The sequence below is a fragment of the Rhamphochromis sp. 'chilingali' genome (assembly GCF_963969265.1).
Source record: "Rhamphochromis sp. 'chilingali' genome assembly, chromosome: 22".
NCBI lineage: Eukaryota > Metazoa > Chordata > Actinopteri > Cichliformes > Cichlidae > Rhamphochromis > Rhamphochromis sp. 'chilingali'.
The window spans coordinates 21,547,037-21,565,468 of record NC_137950.1 but is presented as its reverse complement, the minus strand read 5'-3'; the positions used below and the strand labels follow the sequence as shown (position 1 = coordinate 21,565,468).

Below are 18,432 nucleotides of genomic sequence, written 5' to 3'. Positions count from 1 at the left end.
AGGTGCCCATACTGAAGAAAAACACACCTGCTGCTTTTATACACACTTCGAGCACTACTTCACACAGATGCTGTCAATCAGCAATCAGCCTCATGGGTCAGCCAGCTGCTACTGCGGGATTTTCTCTCAGGTTTCCCATTTTGTACAGAAACTTGGGCATAACTCTGAGATTAACCTAAACCTTCAGCCCAGTTCAAACACAAGATTCATTTATAAGTCATAGTCATCTTAGCTTCACTCATTCTACAGTGCCATCATGTGGTCAAAGTGTCCTTTCAGTGTAGGAGCTATGGTACATGGTTTAAGTCACCATAACGTACCTTCTTCTAGAAAGTTGGTTCTGTTCATCTGGATGGTTTGTTTATAGTGGAAGGAACCTTTTGTCAGTCGTCCATGTGAGCTTATTGGTCAGAATCGGCTGATTTGAGGTTTTTCCAACATTAGAAACGCACCTTTGCACAATGTCTGAACGTTCCATCACTTACTTGCAACTGGCCATGAGGTCAGTCAGTACGTATGAATATGCAAATTGTCATGACCATAGGCCAAGAGCATATTCGCAGCGAGATAGTATCTGCAACCACAGCACCATTCCTCTGTTCCCATTTCAGATCAGTTCAATTCAATTCAATTCAATTCAATTCAATTTTATTTATACAGTGCAGTTTTAAATATTCTGGGAGACACAAGTCAGCCTGCAGTCTCAGAGAAAAGAGCTCTAATAGGGTGATATGGTACTAGAAAGTCACTGAGTTAAGATGGGGCCTGATTATTGAAGACCTTGTATATAAGGAGCCAGATTTTGAATTTGGTTCTGGATTTAACAGGTAGCCAGTTAAGGGAAGCCAATATAGGAGAAATATGCTCTCTCTGTCTACTCCCTGTCAGTGCTCTTGCTGCAGCATTTTGGATCAGCTGAAGGCTTTTCAGGGCGTTTTTAGGACAACTTTTCAAACTCTTCAAACTCTTCTTTTATCTCAAGAATTCTTGAGATAAAAGAAAGGTTGGAGATTGACCTGTAACTAGCTAAGTAAGAGAGTAAGAGATTACTTTTTAGGTAATAGTTTAACTACCGCTAGCTTGAAGGCCTGCGGTATAGAGCCGATTATGAGAGATGGGTTGATCATATTTAAGATTGAAGCATAAATTAATGGCAGGATTCTTGGAGCAGTCTTGTAGGAATGGGGTCTAAAAGACACATTGATGGTTTGGAGGAATTAATTACTGAAGTTAACTCAGAAAGATTAATTGGAGAAAAAGACTAAATGAATACAAATTGCACTGAAATTCGATGGATATAATATTACGTCTGTGAGATGATTAAAGTTTTGTTTGTAAAGAAATTCATGAAATCATTTCTAGTTATCATTAAAGGAATGGTTGGCTTAACAGAGCTCTGAATTTTTGTCAGTCTGGCTACAGTGCTGAAGAGAAACCTTGACTCTGTGCTCAAACCAGCGTTCCTCCCTGTCCAGGATGTGTACATCCTCATCACTGAAAGAGTGTCCACTGGCCTGTAGGTGTAAATAGACTGCAGAGTCCTGGCTTGACGAGGTAGCCTTCTGTGTTGTGCCATCTGCTTCGTCGGAGGTTGTTTGGTTTCTCTGATGTATAAATCCTGGCAATCCTCCTTGCACTTAACAGCGTACAGTATATTACTCTGTTTGTGTCGAGGGACCCGATCCTTGGGGTGGACCAATTTTTGGTGCAGCGTGTTTTGGGGATAAAAAGTAACCGAGACGCGGCGTTTAAGAGGAAATGTGTCTCAACTGTTCTGATACTCCTGACACATACGAGATCACTAAGGGTTTTTGCTTAGGCAGCAGTTGTCCTTCTCTCCTGGATTGGTTGGAGCTTTCTTTAGGCCCCTGGTTTGAGCGGGGAGTCAAGGAGGCCATTTACGTGAAAAGGGAAAGACCATCTCTGAATCGAGGAGGGGGCCTAAGGGTACATCTTTTGCCATCTTACAATGCTGTGATTGCAGCCATTCCCCAACTGTCTGTGAATGATACTCATGGCCATTGATCAGTGGGCTTTGATCAGTAAGCTTTTATCAGTGGTTACTGATCAATCGTCATGACAATTTGCATATTAATGATCAAGGAACTGACCTCTGTGCAAATGTACTGTTTATAAGCTGGGGAAACCTGCAGTCAGCTGAGACTGAAGAAGTCACTTGGAAGAGTGACGAAATGTTTCTCCCATTGAAAACACTACGTTCAGATGAACAGAATCAACCTTTTGGGATTTACTTACCTGGATCATTGAGCGTGCGTCAAGAGATTTCTAGTTTGTTGTTTAGGAGCTGACACAGTCTCTAAGGGGATGGGGTTTGGAGGATAACAGGAAAAGAGAAGCTGCAGAGAGGCATGTAAGACTGCAACTCTGCTTCCTGGTCCCAGTGCTGGATAGTCACATTTTGGGGGTTTAATCAACTTGGCCAGATTTCTAGAAATGAGAGCTGCTCCATCCAAAGTGGGATGGATGCTGTCTTTCCAAACAAGACCAGGTTTCCTCCAGAAAGTTTCCCAGTTATCTATAAAGCCCACATCATTTTTTGGACACCACTCAGACAGCCAGCAATTTAAGGAGAACATGTGGCTAAACATGTCACTGCTGGTTGGGGAGGGGAATAGAGAAAACTACATAATCCAACATCGTTTTGGCAAAGTTACACACCGATTCAGTATTGATTTTAGTGACTTCCTATTGATGTAACCGAGTATATCATTATGGGATATGGCATATATCTATAAGTTTTTAATTACATTTTCTGACAAGCTACACAAAAACTCCACCGTATGTTGCAACAAGAACAGGAAGCTCTGCCACAAAGAGAGCACCACCCTTTCAACCTGGCACCAGCTTTTCCCTTCAATGGCCCCTCAACTCCTCTTGAAGCTGAGTCAAGCGGTTCTCTTTTTGAAGAAAGCAGACAGTAGTGCTGTCAGTAGCATTTGCCTACATGAGATTTGTTATTTTCTCAAGAAACAAGGACACATTTTTTTTCCTTGAGCATTTATCTATTGGCATTGGGTAAAAAAATTAGCTTGAACACTCTGCTCCAGGTGAGGCTTGAACTCACAACCTCGGCATTGCTCTGCCCAATACTGTCATATAAGTACCGCGCGCTAACCAATTGCGCCACTGGAGCGCTGAAAAAAAAAAGCCATTCATGGACCTATAATAAATCAAAGAAAAATTAATGAACAAATGAGTACTAGGCTTGAGATAGGCTGGCAGCCTGTCTAGGGTGTGTACCGCCTCTTCTTCTTTGTTGTGTATTTTTGTCATTCAAGGACCATGGACATAGAGCCACAACATTGGCTCTGATACTATCATACATGCACTGATTGGAGCACCACAAGCAAGGGTGTACCCCGCCTCATCTTAATGCTTAAAGTACAAGATACTTGGTTATAACTCAGCATACAAATAGGCTGAATTATTCAACAGTCTGTTCATTTGGTATATATTGCATATTTTCCTATTTCATATATGGGTGTTAGCCAACACAACCTTTGTAGCAGTAACCTACAAGAGTTTTTCTATCATAAATGTGGAGAAGCATGAAGCCACTGCTCCAGGTGAGGCTTCAACTCTCACCCTCAGCATTGCTCAGCCAAATACTGTCATATAAGTACCGCGCGCTAACCGATTGTGCCACTGGAGCCTCATTCAAATCTGGAGCATTCATGTACCTATTTACAAAATTAAGGAGAAATTTCACACTACTGGATATAAAATGGACTGTACAACAGGCCAGTTTCGTATTTAGGATGTACCCTACCTCTTGCCCAATGGGAGTTGGGATAGGTTCCAGCCCTGAATCGGTATCAGTTGGTGAATGGACCAAAACCAGAAAATGTATTGCAGAAAAATGAAATTTTGGATGTAATTAGACCCAGTGTTTTTAGGCTGCCAGCTTCAGGACAACTATTTCTAATTCTCTCAAAGACATCTTATGTTGGAATTTTGTACAAATTCTAAATAGCTAATGAGTTAAAATATATTTAGGTGTGTCATTTTTGGCCTTTGATTCACCACTACTGAAAGGTAATGGCTGACCACACCTTCATATTTTAAAATGCCACATTTCCCCTCTGCTCACATGCTGAAAATTACTTGGTAATCTGAGCTCCTCCCTCCCCTTGATGAAAAGCACCAACATTCCCCACAATTCCAGCAGTGGTGCTACTGGTAGAGAGACAGTACCTGTACAGGAAAGAGGCGATGAAGTAGTGCCAAGTGAACCATGAAGGTGACGACACCATCATGTTCTAGATGGTGTAGTGAGCTGGATGGATCAAGCCGTCACTCGGCATGCTAATGCCACACGTTGCATCAGTTCTTTGTGTACCATTGCCAGCTCACATTTCTGGTATACAACAAAGCCCCAAGTGTCAATTTGGTCAGTGTTGGATAATGACACCAGTCTTGAAAGCCTACAGAGACAGCTTTGTGTATCCTGTTATGTATATGTACCATTTTCTAGATGGCTGAACTGTATGAAACCAAGTGGTGCATTTGAAACTCATTGCTCAAACTGAAGTTCCAATAAAGCAGCCTTTATTGCAGCACACATTTTAAGACACTACATGGACCCACTCCATTGTCAGACCCCGGCCTTGGTCTGGCTGTTGGCTGGCAGTGGCTTGCCCATGTGGATCCCCACTGTGAGGCCACATTCTTTGCTGGCATATTTCTCTTTGACCTCAGGCTTCAGCAGGAAACCCTTCTCCTTGTCAAAGTAGTCCAAAGGAGCAAAGTACACAGTGGCTTCCCCACAGAGGTTTTGCAGTCGTGTGCGCCAGCCCTCCAGCATGGAGCTGCGAGATTCAGGAGAACCAGTAGCAGGATCCCAGAAGATCTGAGGGGCAAAAACCTGGAAGCCACAGTAGTTCAGGATCCCGTTCTGCACACAGGGAGGAGCAGCTGTTACCACATGACAGATCATTTCATGCTTGGCTCTGTTTATAGTGAGACCTCACCTGCAGTGGCCACAGTGTGACATTGATGTCTCCATTGATGCCAGTGTCACTGTACACAGATTCAGGACAGTCAGTGGTGAAGGACAGCATGGCTTTCTTGTCCTGTACAGAGAGCAAGGAGTGAGCAAAGAGGGAGAGGACACAGCCTGAACACAGACACGTTGGTGGAGCTCTCACCTTGAAGATCCCCTCACTGTACCGCTTCTCCTGTGCGTAGGCACAGCCCAACACACGATCCATCCACCCCTTCATGATTGCAGGAACAGATGACCAGTACATGGGGAACTGGGAACACAGGTTTAATGGTCATTTTGATGAGGACACCTGACCGCAACGACATTCCCAGTCAAACACTACCTGAAAGATGACAAGGTCTGCCTCCTTGAGTTTCTCCTGCTCTTTTTTGATGTCTTCTGCAAGTCTGCCCTCCTCTGATGCCAATTTGATCTCCTTTGCGTAGCAGAAGCTCTCAGCATCCTTCACACCACCTGCAAATAAAGCTAATATTTACAACTGAAGAACAATCAAAGCATTGCTATACCCGCAGAATATTTGTATACCAGTGATGTCCTCAGTAGTAGCAGCAGCTTTGAACTTCATGGCGTACAGGTCAGACACCTCTACAGTGCAGCCTTGAGCAGTCAGAGCTGCCACAGCAGCATCTTTGGCAGCAGCATTGAAAGAGGTAGGGCTCTCATGGGCATACACAATCAGCACTTTCTTGGCTGCAAAGACAAGGAGAATAGATTAATTTCCTACTCTGTCAAGAATATTTTAATCACACACTATGAAAAAAAAAAAATTACAACCTCCAATGTTTAATTTAAGTAACAATAACAGCAATCATGACCACAGAGAAGAATGGGGAGGGATAAAAGAGATACTTACCCATTTCACAGCAAGCACCTGACTATGCCTGATCAGCCTTGCAAGTGGCAAGTAGGTTGTTGAGAAAGCTGCTACTAGTGGAAGGCTTGGCATGGTAGTTTTATATACCTTCTAGCTCTCGTTACTTCAGGTGCTGTCCATCAGCAATCAGGGTCATCAATCAGACAGTTGGCTGATTGATGTCTGGCTCTGAGTATCACTGAATTGGCTCGATAACAGCTAATAGTATTATTAGTATAGTATTAGTATTAGTATTTCAAGAGGTGTCTTACCTTGAGAAATGCAAATATATAAATTAAAATACTATTTCGGTATCTAAGGCAGATAACCTAAGCAAGAAGTATGCTTACATGATGTACATACTGTGAATGCCTGCTTTTGAAACCTTAATAAAAATAAATTAATTAATTAAAAATAAAAAAAAAGAGAAATGCAAATATACAATTACCTAGCAGAACACAGGAACTGGACTGTACTTCATAGTTGGCAAAAGGTGCAATTAAAAAAAAAATCATGTTAAATGCAAAGTAAAATGATCAAAGTCAGAAGTGAAAAGTATTGTATAGAAACAGATAAAAACACAGTGACAACTTAATTGGGAAAACAGTACAAGGGGAAGGCATTTGTATTCATTACTAAATAAAACTGGCACCCTACTCTATCAAAGGACCAGTAGAAGGAAGCATAGTCTTAAACAGAAGCCCCAGTTACACCACCAACCTGTTCATGTGTCTAACCGTTTTTCCCCACTCGGCGACACACCCGCCGGGGGTCAAACTCTGGTAATTGGTGATTCTGTTCTCAGACATGTGAAGCTAGAGACAACCATAGTCTATTGTCTTCCAGAGGCCAGAGCAGGCGACATTGAAGGAAATTTAAAACTGCTGGCTAAGGGTAAACGTAAATTCAGTAAAATCATAATTCACGTCGGCAGTAATGACACCCGGTTACGCCAATCGGAGGTCACTAAAATCAATATTGAATCGGTGTGTAACTTTGGCAAAACAATGTGGGACTCTGTAGTTTTCTCTGGTCCCCTCCCCAATCAGACCAGGAGTGACATGTTTAGCCACATGTTCTCCTTAAATTGCTGGCTGTCTGAGTGGTGTCCCAGAAACAATGTGGGCTTCATAGATAATTGGCAAACCTTCTGGAGGAAACCTGGTCTTGTTAGGAGAGACGGCATCCATCCCACTTTGGATGGAGCAGCTCTCACTTCTAGAAATATGGACAAATTTATTAAACCCCCCAAAATATGACTATCCAGAGTTGGGACCAGGAAGCAGAGTTGCAGTCTTACACGCATCTCTGCAGCTTCTCTCCTCCTGCTACCCCCCCCCCCCCCCCCCCCCAAAAAAAAGCCCATCTCCATAGAGACTGTGTCAGCTTCCAAAAAGACAAAAAAACAAACTAAAAACCAGCAACAAACCACTTAAACATAAACAATCACAAAGAAAGAACAATACAGTATCCACATCTGAACCAAAAAGTAAAACAGTAAAATGTGGATTATTATATATTAGGTCTCTCTCCTCCAAGTCTCTGTTAGTACATGACTTAATAATTGAGCGAAATCGATTTACTTTGCCTTACAGAAACCTGGTTGCAGCAGGATGATTATGTTAGTTTAAATGAATCAACACCCCCGAGTCATTCTAACTACCAGAAATCTCGAAGCACAGGCCGAGGGGGCGGTGTGGCAGCAATTTTTCCCACCAGCCTATTAATTAATGAAAGACAAAGACAGACTTTTAATTCATTTGAAAGCCTGATGCTTAGCTTTGTCCACCCCAGCTGTAAAACTCAGAAAACAGTCTTACTTGTTATCATCTGTCGTCCACCTGGGCCTTACACAGAGTTTCTCTCTGATTTCTCAGACTTTTTATCTGATTTAGTGCTCAGCTCAGATAAAATAATTATTGTGGGTGATTTTAACATCCATGTAGATGCTAAAAATGACAGCCTCAACATGACATTTAATCTGTTATTAGACTCAATTTGGCTTCTCTCAAACTTTAAAAGAACCCACCCACCACTTTAATCACACTCTAGATCTTGTTTTAACATATGGCATAGAAACTGAATATTTAACAGTGTTTCCTGAAAACCCTCTCCTGTCTGATCATTTCCTGATAACATTTACATTTACAATAATTGATTACACAGCGGTGGAGAGTAGACTTTATCACAGTAGATGTCTTTCTGAAAGCCTTGTAACTAAGTTTAAGAATATAATCCACCCACTGTTATCATCTTCAATGCCCTGTACCAACACAGAGCAGAGCAGCTATCTGAACGCTACTCCAACAGAGGTCGGTTATCTTGTTAATAATTTTACCTCCTCACTGCGTATGACTCTGGATATAGCGCCGATGAAAACTAAGGCCTCAAATCAGAAGTACCTGACTCCGTGGTATAATTCTCAAACACGTACCCTAAAGCAGATGACTCGTAATCTGGAGAGGAAATGGCGTGTCACAAATTTAAAAGATCATCATTTAGCCTGGAGAAATAGTTTGCTGCTTTATAAGAAAGCCCTCCGCAAAGCCAGAACATCTTACTATTCATCACTGATTGAAGAAAATAAGAACAACCCCAGGTTTCTCCTCAGCACTGTAGCCAGGCTGACAAAAAGTCAGAGCTCTTTTGAGTCAACCATCCCTTTAAAGTTAACTAGTAATGACTTCATGAACTTCTTCACAAATAAAATTTTTATCATTAGAGAAAAAATTACCAATAATTATCCCACAGATGTAATATTATCTACAGCTAATTTTAGTACCATTGATATTCATTTAGACTCTTTTTCTCCAATTGATCTTTCTGAGTTAACTTCAATAATTAATTCCTCCAAACCATCAACGTGTCTTTTAGACCCCATTCCTACAAAACTGCTCAAAGAAGTCCTGACATTAATTTATGCTTCAATCTTAAATATGATCAACCTATCTCTAATAATCGGCTATGTACCACAGGCCTTCAAGCTAGCGGTAGTTAAACTATTACCTAAAAAGTAATCTCTTGGCCCAGCTGTCTTAGCTAGTTACAGGTCAATCTCCAACCTTTCTTTTATCTCAAGAATTCTTGAAAGTTGTCAAACAGCTAACAGATCATCTGCAGAGGAAAGGCTTATTTGAAGAGTTTCAGTCAGGTTCCAGAGCTCATCACAGCACAGAAACAGCTTTAGTGAAGGTTACAAATGATCTTCTTATGGCCTCTGACAGTGGACTCATCTCTGTGCTTGTCCTGCTAGACCTTAGTGCAGCGTTCGATACTGTCAGTAGAACATGCTGTAGGTATTACATGTACTGCGCTGCAGTGGTTTGTATCATATCTATCTACTAGACTCCAATTTGTACAAGTAAATGGAGAGTCCTCTTCACCCACTTAGGTCAATTATGGAGTTCCACAGGGTTCAGTGCTAGGACCAATTCTGTTTACATTATACATGCTTCCTCTCTGCAGCATCATTAGAAGACATAGCATACATTTTCACTGCTATGCAGATGACACCCAGCTCTATCTATCCATGAAGCCAGGTAACACACACCAATTAGTTAAACTGCAGGAATGTCTTAAAGACATAAAGACCTGGATGGCTGCTAACTTTCTGCTTCTTAATTCAGATAAAACTGAGGTTATTGTACTCGGCCCTGAAAAGCTTAGAAATATGGTATCTAACCAGATTCTTACTCTGGATGGCATTACCTTGGCCTCCAGTAATGCTGTGAGGAACCTTGGAGTCATTTTTGACCAGGACATGTCCTTCAACGCACACATTAAACAAATATGTAAGACTGCTTTCTTCCATTTGCGCAACATCTCTAAAGTTAGAAATATCCTGTCTCAGAGTGACGCTGAAAAACTAGTTCATGCATTCATTACTTCCAGGCTGGACTACTGCAATATTATCAGGATGTCCAAAAAACTCTCTGAAAAGTCTACAGTTAATCCAAAATGCTGCAGCAAGAGTACTGACAGGGACTAGAAAGAGAGAGTAGATTTCTCCTGTTTTGGCTTCCCTTCATTGGCTTCTTGTTAAATCCAGAATTGAATTCAAAATCCTGCTCCTCACATACAAGGTCTTAAATAATCAGGGCCCATCTTATCTTAATGACCTTGTAGTACCATATCACCCTATTAGAGCACTTCGCTCTCACACTGCAGGCCTACTTGTTGTTCCTAGAGGCCTAAACGCCATACACGTCGACCAAGCCGGTTTGAGGACTTTGATGTTAACTATACAGGCCACCTCTTTAGGGAAATGCTGCAGTGGGATACCCCACAGCCTCACACAAGAAGCGACAGAGTTCAGCCTCAGTATAGTCATACGCCACCCCTCTACAGCGACAGGGATGGGGCCTATTACAATACACCCCCTCCACTGGGAAGAAGTGAACAAGATGTGGACCTTAATAGGAGCCTCTCACCTGAATTTGCACCTTCTAATTTGCTAGGGTCTTCAATACACACATTTCATACAGAATTCAGAGCCTTGCAGGCCGAAAGAGAGCAGCTACTCCAATCACAGCAAGTTTTACAGGAGGGCCTCAAAGAACTGAAGGAAGCAAAGAGTGACCTCAGAGAGCTGATTGAAGTGGCTCACCTGCTGAGGAAGGATATGGCTCACCTGACTGCCTCACAGCCTAGCACCAATCATCCCCCCAAACGCGGTTCAGGAGAGGTATACACCACCCCTGAGACAATGCCACAGGAGGAGGATGAGGAGGTGTGGCCCGACCCACCGCCATGGCCTGAACCGATGGAAGAGTTGCACATGGGATTCTCCCAAATGAAGGTTGACGAACAATACTCCGATGATGGTGTACAGTACCACCCTCTACCCCGCACACCATATTTCGCTGGTGAGCCTTCGCTGCCTAGTCATCGCTGCACCCTATATCAGGACCCTGTGGTTAAGGATGGAAACACGTTTCATGCCCCTCCACAACACTCTGTGCCACCCCCCTGCTGGGCACCAAGTAAGACAGGTTTGCTCCCAACCAAGCCTGTTCCAGCCAGTTCCCCCTCTCTTGTCACTGGAGTAACCAGTGGGCACGGCAGCAACCCATCTGCTCCTCTTTCGGCTGAGCTAGTGTACAGGGGGCCCAAACCAACCATTCCAAGGTTCATTCATTCTGATCCCTCTGAGTTTGCTAGGCTCCGCATGGCTTTAGAGAACCTACTCCCTCCTAATGCTACTGAGCTCTTCAAGTATCAGATACTTGTGGACCACCTCAAACTAGATGAAGCTCGACTTATTGCCGATGCTTACCTGAACTCACCCAAGCCTTATACTGACACCATGGCAGCCCTCCACGACAAATTTGGACAACCTCATCAGCTCGCCTTGAGAAAGATAGCAAGTGTCCTGGATGGTCCTGAAATAAGGCGAGGTGACACAGTAGCCTTCCAAAGGTTCTCCCTTCAGGTGCAGTCACTAGTTGGGCTGTTACAAACATTAGGACTGGAAGGAGAAGCGGAGTTGAACTGTGGGTCCCACGTTGCCCGACTAATAAGTAAGCTTCCTGCCGAACAGAGAGCTGATTTTCGTCAACACCAGTTTAAACAGCCCGGGAGCACCTACACTCTGTACGACCTATCTGCATGGCTTCGTCAGGAGTCCTGGTGTCAAGGATTTGACGGCCAAGCAGGTGTAAGAAGCAGTAGAGAAAGGACCAGTGTAAAGGCTGAGGCCCGTCCAGGCCGACAAACCGTGACAGTCCTACATAACCTAAAGGGGCCATCAGAACACACTTTTTCACCAGTGAAGGAGAGTCGAGCTAGAGGGAAGGTTAAGAACAAAGCCTACTGTGCCTACTGTGAGAGCACAGAACACTATTTCAGCCAATGTGATGATGTAGCCAAGCTCTCCAAAGAGGAAATAAAGGACTGGATACAGGTCAACAAACGATGCTGGCGCTGTGCCCGAACTCATTTAGCTGCTCAGTGCACACTAAAGAAACCCTGCAGCCGCTGCCAGGGTAAACATCTGCTGGCTCTTCACGAGGTAAATGCCAGGACAGAAGGAAACAACGCTGGCATGGCTGCAAAGGAGGAAAGCTGCCTAACCAGTTCGGCTTCGGGCTCACTCTACCTTGATATCGTGTCATGCTGAAGATTGTACCTGTGCTTTTGAGCCATGGAGAGCGGACTCTAGACACCTATGCTATACTTGATGACGGTTCAGAGAGGACCATGCTGCTCCCTGCTGCTGCAAAGACTCTTGGTCTGGCAGGCATCCCGGAGGACCTGCCATTACGAACCGTCCGCCAAGATATTCAGATGCTTCATGGACATACCGTATCCTTCAGCGTCTCTGCTGCTACCAACCCCGGATCCTACTACAAGGTTGATGGAGCGTTTACAGCTGATCGTCTCAACTTAGCTCACCATACTTATCCTATCGACCAGCTGAGAAGGAAGTACAAATACCTGCATGGGATCCCGGTCCCTGCCCTGAAGGAAGCCAAGCCTCTGCTTCTCATTGGTTCAGACCAGCCACACCTGATCACCCCCATAGAACCAGTCCGCCTCGGCCCACCTGGAGGCCCAGCAGCAGTCCACACCCGGCTTGGCTGGACCCTTCAAGGGCCAAGTCTTTTCATGGGGCGGCAGACCCAGCCTGTCCTATCCCTGTATACATCCGCCCAATCAGACGAGTTGCTCAAACATGTGGAGCGGCTCTGGCAGGTGGACGTGGTGCCTTACCGATCCGAGAAAGAGGTCACTCGGTCGAAACAGGATCAGCAGGCTGTGGCCCTGCTCGAGGCAAGAACAACTCGCAGGATGGTCGATGGAGTCTTCAGGTATGCTACACCTCTACTCCGTCACCCACAGATGCCGCCACTGAATGCACCAAAGGAATCAGTCATGCCCATGCTTCGAAGCACAGAAAGGCGCCTGTTAAAGGATCCCAGTCAGGCTGATGCCTACAGGGCAGAAATGCAGAAGCTGATCCAATCAGGAGCCGTGAAGGAAGTTACGCATGAGACTTCGCCCAAGGAGAACTGGTACATACCGCATCATCTTGTCAGTCATAACGGGAAGAATCGCCTGGTGTTTAACTGTTCCCATAAATACCTTGGACAGTCCCTGAACCAGTTCCTGTTGCCTGGCCCTACTCTTGGAGCTTCCCTGCTGGGGGTGCTGGTCAGGTTTCGTGAACACCCCATAGCTGTGAGTGGAGACATCAAGGGGATGTTCCATCAGGTACTGCTCCTCCCTGAAGACCGGCCCCTGTTGAAGTTCCTTTGGCGGGACTTAAAGGTGAATGAACCCCCTAAAATCTTCGAGTGGCAGGTCCTGCCATTTGGGACAACTTCAAGCCCCTGCTGCGCCACCTTCGCCCTGCAGCATCACGTGATGGAGCACACACAGCCTGACGACAGCCTGAGATTCTCCATCGAGAGGTGTTTCTACGTAGACAACTGCCTACAGAGTGTTGGCTCACCGGAAGAAGCGAGAGATCTGGTGGATCGGCTAAGAGAGTTGCTGAAATCAGCTGGCTTCGAGCTACGTCAGTGGGCTTGTAATGATCCAAGTGTCCTGAGCCATTTGCCTCCAGAAGCTAGATCACAGAGTCTGGATCTGTGGCTAGCCGAGGACAAATCCAACCCGCTAGAGACCACGCTCGGGCTCAGCTGGGACTGGAATACCGACTCCTTGGGTTATAAGCACAGGCCCGTGTCCTATGAGGTGCCAACCCTCAGAAACATCTATAGAGTCCTAGCCTCACAGTACGACCCTTTGGGCTATCTGTTACCCTTCACCACTCGGGCCAAGCTCCTTCTCAGGCAGTTATGGGATAAGAAGCATGGTTGGGACGACTCGAATCTTCCCTCCACCCTCCTGCAAGCTTGGTCTGACTGGGAGGTGGAGCTTCAGTTTTTACCTCACCTTACCTTCCCACGTGCCTATGTTCCTGCCAGTGCTAACTTAAAGGGGGCCATTCGTGAGGTGCACATTTTTGGGAATGCTTCTGAGAAAGCTTATGGAGCGGTGTCCTATATGAGGACTGTAGAACAGGATGGGCAAGTTCACCTCACCTTCATCCTAGCTCACTCCCGGGTAGCCCCCAAACGAGCTCTCTCTATTCCCCGCCTCGAGCTCTGTGGAGCTTTGCTGGCAGCGCAGCTGGCCAGTACCCTGAATAAGGAACTCACCTCAGCGATTGAAAGAACAGTCCTGTGGTCTGATTCGACCACTGTTCTTACCTGGTTGAGCTCACAGTCCTGCCGCTACAAGGTTTTTGTAGGAGCCAGGGTAGCTGAGATACAGGAGTTGACGGAACACTGTACCTGGCGCTACATAGACTCAGAGAGTAATCCAGCGGATGACCTGACGAGAGGGAAGGCTCTGGCCGAGCTCAAAGTGCCTAATCGGTGGTCGAATGGACCCCCCTTTCTGCTCAACAGTCCTGACACATGGCCAGAGAACCCGAGCTCCGAGCCCAGTAATGACGAACTTGAGCTCCGGAAAACAGTCTTCTGTGGAACCTCTATCACCTCCACACCTACCTGTCAGGATGGAATGGCATGCAAGACTTGGCAGGAGCTCTTGGATGTTACTGTTAAAGAGCTTTGTGGTCAGGGACTCTCGACTGCGCCATTTAGTGCCGAGGACTATCAGAATGCTGAACAGGCCATCCTCCGGCAGGCTCAACAGGAGTCATTTCCTGAGGAGTGCAGATTGCTTTCAGAAAGGAAACCTGTCTCATCCAGAAGCCGCTTGCTTACCCTGGCACCTGAACTGGATACCTCAGTGGGCCTCATCAGAGTAGGGGGTCGGTTGCGACGCCTAGAAGGTCTTGACGGACCTATATTGCATCCGATTGTCTTGGATCCTTCACACCCTTTCACACGCCTGCTTATCCAGAAATATGATGTTGATCTGCATCATCCAGGCCCCGAACGGGTCTTCGCAGAGCTGCGGAGGTCTTACTGGATACTGCGTGGAAGAGAGGCAATTCGCAAGCACCAGCGAACCTGTCCTGAGTGTCAGCGTTGGAGGGCACAACCCTCTGTTCCCAAGATGGCTGACCTTCCAGCTGCTCGGCTTAGACTGTACAAACCAGCCTTTTACTCAACCGGTGTTGACTGTTTCGGGCCTATGTTTGTGAAGGTAGGAAGACGTCATGAGAAACGCTGGGGAATCATTTTCAAGTGTATGACGACGAGGGCGGTACATCTTGATCTCCTAAGTAGCTTAGACGCGGATGCGTTCCTCATGGCCCTGAGGCGATTCATAGCCAGAAGAGGGACACCGGCAGAGTTATGGTCTGACTGTGGGACCAATTTCAAAGGGGGAGAACGAGAACTCAGAGAAGCCTTTGCCAACATGTCAGAGACATTGCAAGGGAGGCTCGCCCGTCAGAAGATCAGATTCCAGTTCAACCCCCCGGCAGCCCCACATTTCGGAGGTGTATGGGAGAGGGAAATCCGTTCAGTGAAGACAGCTCTGCGCACCTGTGTGGGTTCCCAACCTCTTCACGAGGAGGTACTCCGTACAGTTCTGCTGGAGGTTGAATTGATCCTTAACGCAAAGCCCTTAGGCTACGTTTCCACCGACGTAGCCGATGTGGACCCTGTGACACCCAATAGTCTCCTCATGGGGCGGCCTGATGGATCACTACCCCAGGTGGTCTACTCTGAGACAGAGAACCTCAGTCGGCGACGTTGGAGGCACTCACAGATGCTTGCTGATCAGTTCTGGGCAAGATTCATCAGGGAATACTTGCCTCGCTTACAGGCAAGGCAGAAGTGGCAGTCAACTCCTCCTGAACTTCTGGAAAAGGCAGTTATTATGGTTGCAGATCCACAGCTGCCTCGAGCCTTGTGGCCAATAGGCCATGTGATTAAGGTTCATCGTAGTGATGATGGACTTGTCCGATCTGCTGATGTGAACGTTAATGGACGTGTTTACACCAGACCAGTTGCTCGGTTGGTAGTTTTACCTGCCGTGCCATCGGAAGACAGCGATACTAAGCAGAATAGCAAGTCGCCTCCCTCAACTGATTAGGGAGCCTTTTTTCGGGGAGCAAATGTGTAACCACATTTGGGGGCGGCTGTATAAAAGGCTCTGGGATTTTATGTCTATGTTCTGCAATATTGTGTGGGGTGGAGTCGTAGGAAATGACGTAGGCAGAAGTTGGGGGTATCGCGATGCTACTCGAGAAGAGGAGATTTTTCTGTGTTAGTTCTGTTACCTCGTAAGCTGTGTTCCTGGTTGCCATCCTTCACGTGATGCTCCGAGTGTTAAGTTCATGACTGGAAACTGCTGGCAACACTGAGCATCTAGGTGGCAATAAAACAGCTGGCGGTGACAATCCAGCAAAGTGGAAGCCTGTTGTCCTCCTTCCTGTATCCTGACCGATACACCATCTTGTTAGCTGCTGAACCTAAAAGAACTAGCCCTCACCAAGTACTCCTCAACATTGTGTCTACACATAATGGACAACTTGGCAAAGAAACAACATTAAATTGTATATTTAGGCACTTTGTTACTAGCAGCCAGTTGCCCAAACACATAATTGGTTCCATTTTCTTCATCTGCATCTATTAAAAATGCCAAAGATAACAGAGTTTGACAGCTAAAAATTTTACTTTTTACCAAAAAGGTGATTCTCAAATAGCTTCTAGCCAAGAACGTATCTTAGTCATATCTTAGTAAGTGTCCTTAAAAATGAGGGAAACTGGAAAAGTGGAGAACAAAAGAAGAAGTGGAGGAAGTAGTGAAAAGCAGATGGAAAGTATCTGAAATCCCTAAGAAATAGGGGGGAAAGCAAAGACCTGATACAGAACCTGAGAGATGCATCAGGCCCTTTAGCTGAACCATCTACTGTTCACTGAAGGCTCATCAGAAATGTTCTCAGTGGATGGTTGGCTGTCAAGAAGCCATTCTTACGGAAGGGAAATGGGGAGAAAAGGCTGAGGTATGCCAAATTACACAGAAACTGAAGTGAAACATCAGTGGTATTGGGTCTCATGGAGTGATGAATCCAAATGTGAACATTTTATTCACGTTATTGTCAATATAAGGTCAGGAGAATGATGAACAGTGAGTATCCATGGCCACCTGTAAAACGTGGTGGATGCCACATCAGCGTCATGGTCTGGGGCTGCTTTTCTGACAGTGATGTTTGGATCCACAATGATATAACATCTGGAAACTTCAGACTGGCAACATTTTTCACCATAACAATCATGCCAAACACATTGCCAATGAAGCAACGCAGACCTGGATAGAAAAACACACACTGGGACACTATCAGTCACTGATTGGCATCCCCAGAGCCCAAAACTCAATATTACTGAAGCAGTGTGGGATCATCATCAAAGAGAAAAGAAAAAAAGGCAGAAAACATGAAAAGAAAAGCTTTGGTGTGACCTCCAAGAGACCTGGAGAATTATTCCCAAAACTATTATGGAAATCACAAGAAAGCTTTCCAAAGAGAGTTCAGAATAAAGGTGTCATACAAATATTGCCAAGTTTGTTAAAATTGTACATGTACTGTATTTCCATGTAAGTTTGCACACATTTCAGTAAGTAGCTCCACCGATTTCCTATTTTCCTAACCACCCCTTATATAAATAAAAAAGGGTGGTTCAATATGTTCCAAACTCTTTCAAATATCTGCTCTAGCTACCATAAATAAAGCCATTTACAAAAGTATTCCTGCATAAAATTGCACACTTTGAATGTTATCAGCCCCAACCACCACTGGGTTGTTTTAGTCACTAAATTAGGTTGAGTCAGTGGAGTCAATGCTCTGAAAAAAAAAAAAAAAAAAAACCACTTTGGAGGATTATGTATAAGACATAAGAGAAAATATACTGTATGCCAATGTTTAAGGTCTGGTTTCCTAGACATGTAATTAAAACTTTAAACTTTACTGTTGATGCTGGGAGTGACTCAGCTAAGGAGAATATTAGCATGGCCATGTTAGCTGCTAGCAGTGACAGAGCTAGAAATATCTCAACGTTGGTTTTAGTTGAAAAGAAAAGTCACGTGCTAAATTACTGGCACAGGTGGCAGGACTTAAGAGTCCTGTGAGGCCGCTGGCAGCTCTCATTTCTTGACCTCAGCATGGTGATTAGCTCGCCAACTATAACCCGGTATTCAGATTGTGCTGCAAATAGCATATTGTAGAAAATTAATGAAGTCCGTTTGACAAAGCCAGAAAAAGTCACTTGACTGCACTTTTAAACACTTGGGTGGTTGCACTGTACAATTGCACCAACCTGCTCAGTTGCGTAGATTGGTCAGCACAATTACACGCGTTTGGTGGCAACTTGTGTCAAGTGATTACTATAAATCAATGACGCATCAGACTAATCAGGCCAGCCTGAATAAGAACAGGCATCTCCATATAGAAGTAGTCGCTATACAAACTTGCTATGCAGGGTTGTCAGTGAGTACTTGTAGGTGGCAAGTTTCTTTAAGTCATTGTGCAGTAGTAGTGTCCAAATTACTGAACTCACAACCACTTTACACACATTATCCAGTTACAACTTGAGAGCTTTGATTCATTAATAGACTCGATGCTCAAAAA

At 45.0% G+C, this 18,432-nt stretch overlaps 1 protein-coding gene across 1 annotated transcript; it reads right to left on the bottom strand.

Annotated features, from left to right (window-relative positions):
• Positions 1 to 4,580: 4,580 nt before the first annotated feature.
• On the bottom strand, positions 4,581 to 5,945 carry LOC308391128 (NAD(P)H dehydrogenase [quinone] 1-like). Its single transcript, XM_080873593.1, has 6 exons — positions 5,880 to 5,945; positions 5,552 to 5,716; positions 5,349 to 5,479; positions 5,169 to 5,276; positions 4,992 to 5,093; positions 4,581 to 4,915 (listed from the first exon to the last, which is right to left on the bottom strand). Exons 1-6 carry the CDS (start codon positions 5,881 to 5,883, stop codon positions 4,616 to 4,618), a joined length of 810 nt encoding a protein of 269 aa, XP_080729719.1. The 5' UTR covers positions 5,884 to 5,945; the 3' UTR covers positions 4,581 to 4,615.
• Positions 5,946 to 18,432: the final 12,487 nt, after the last annotated feature.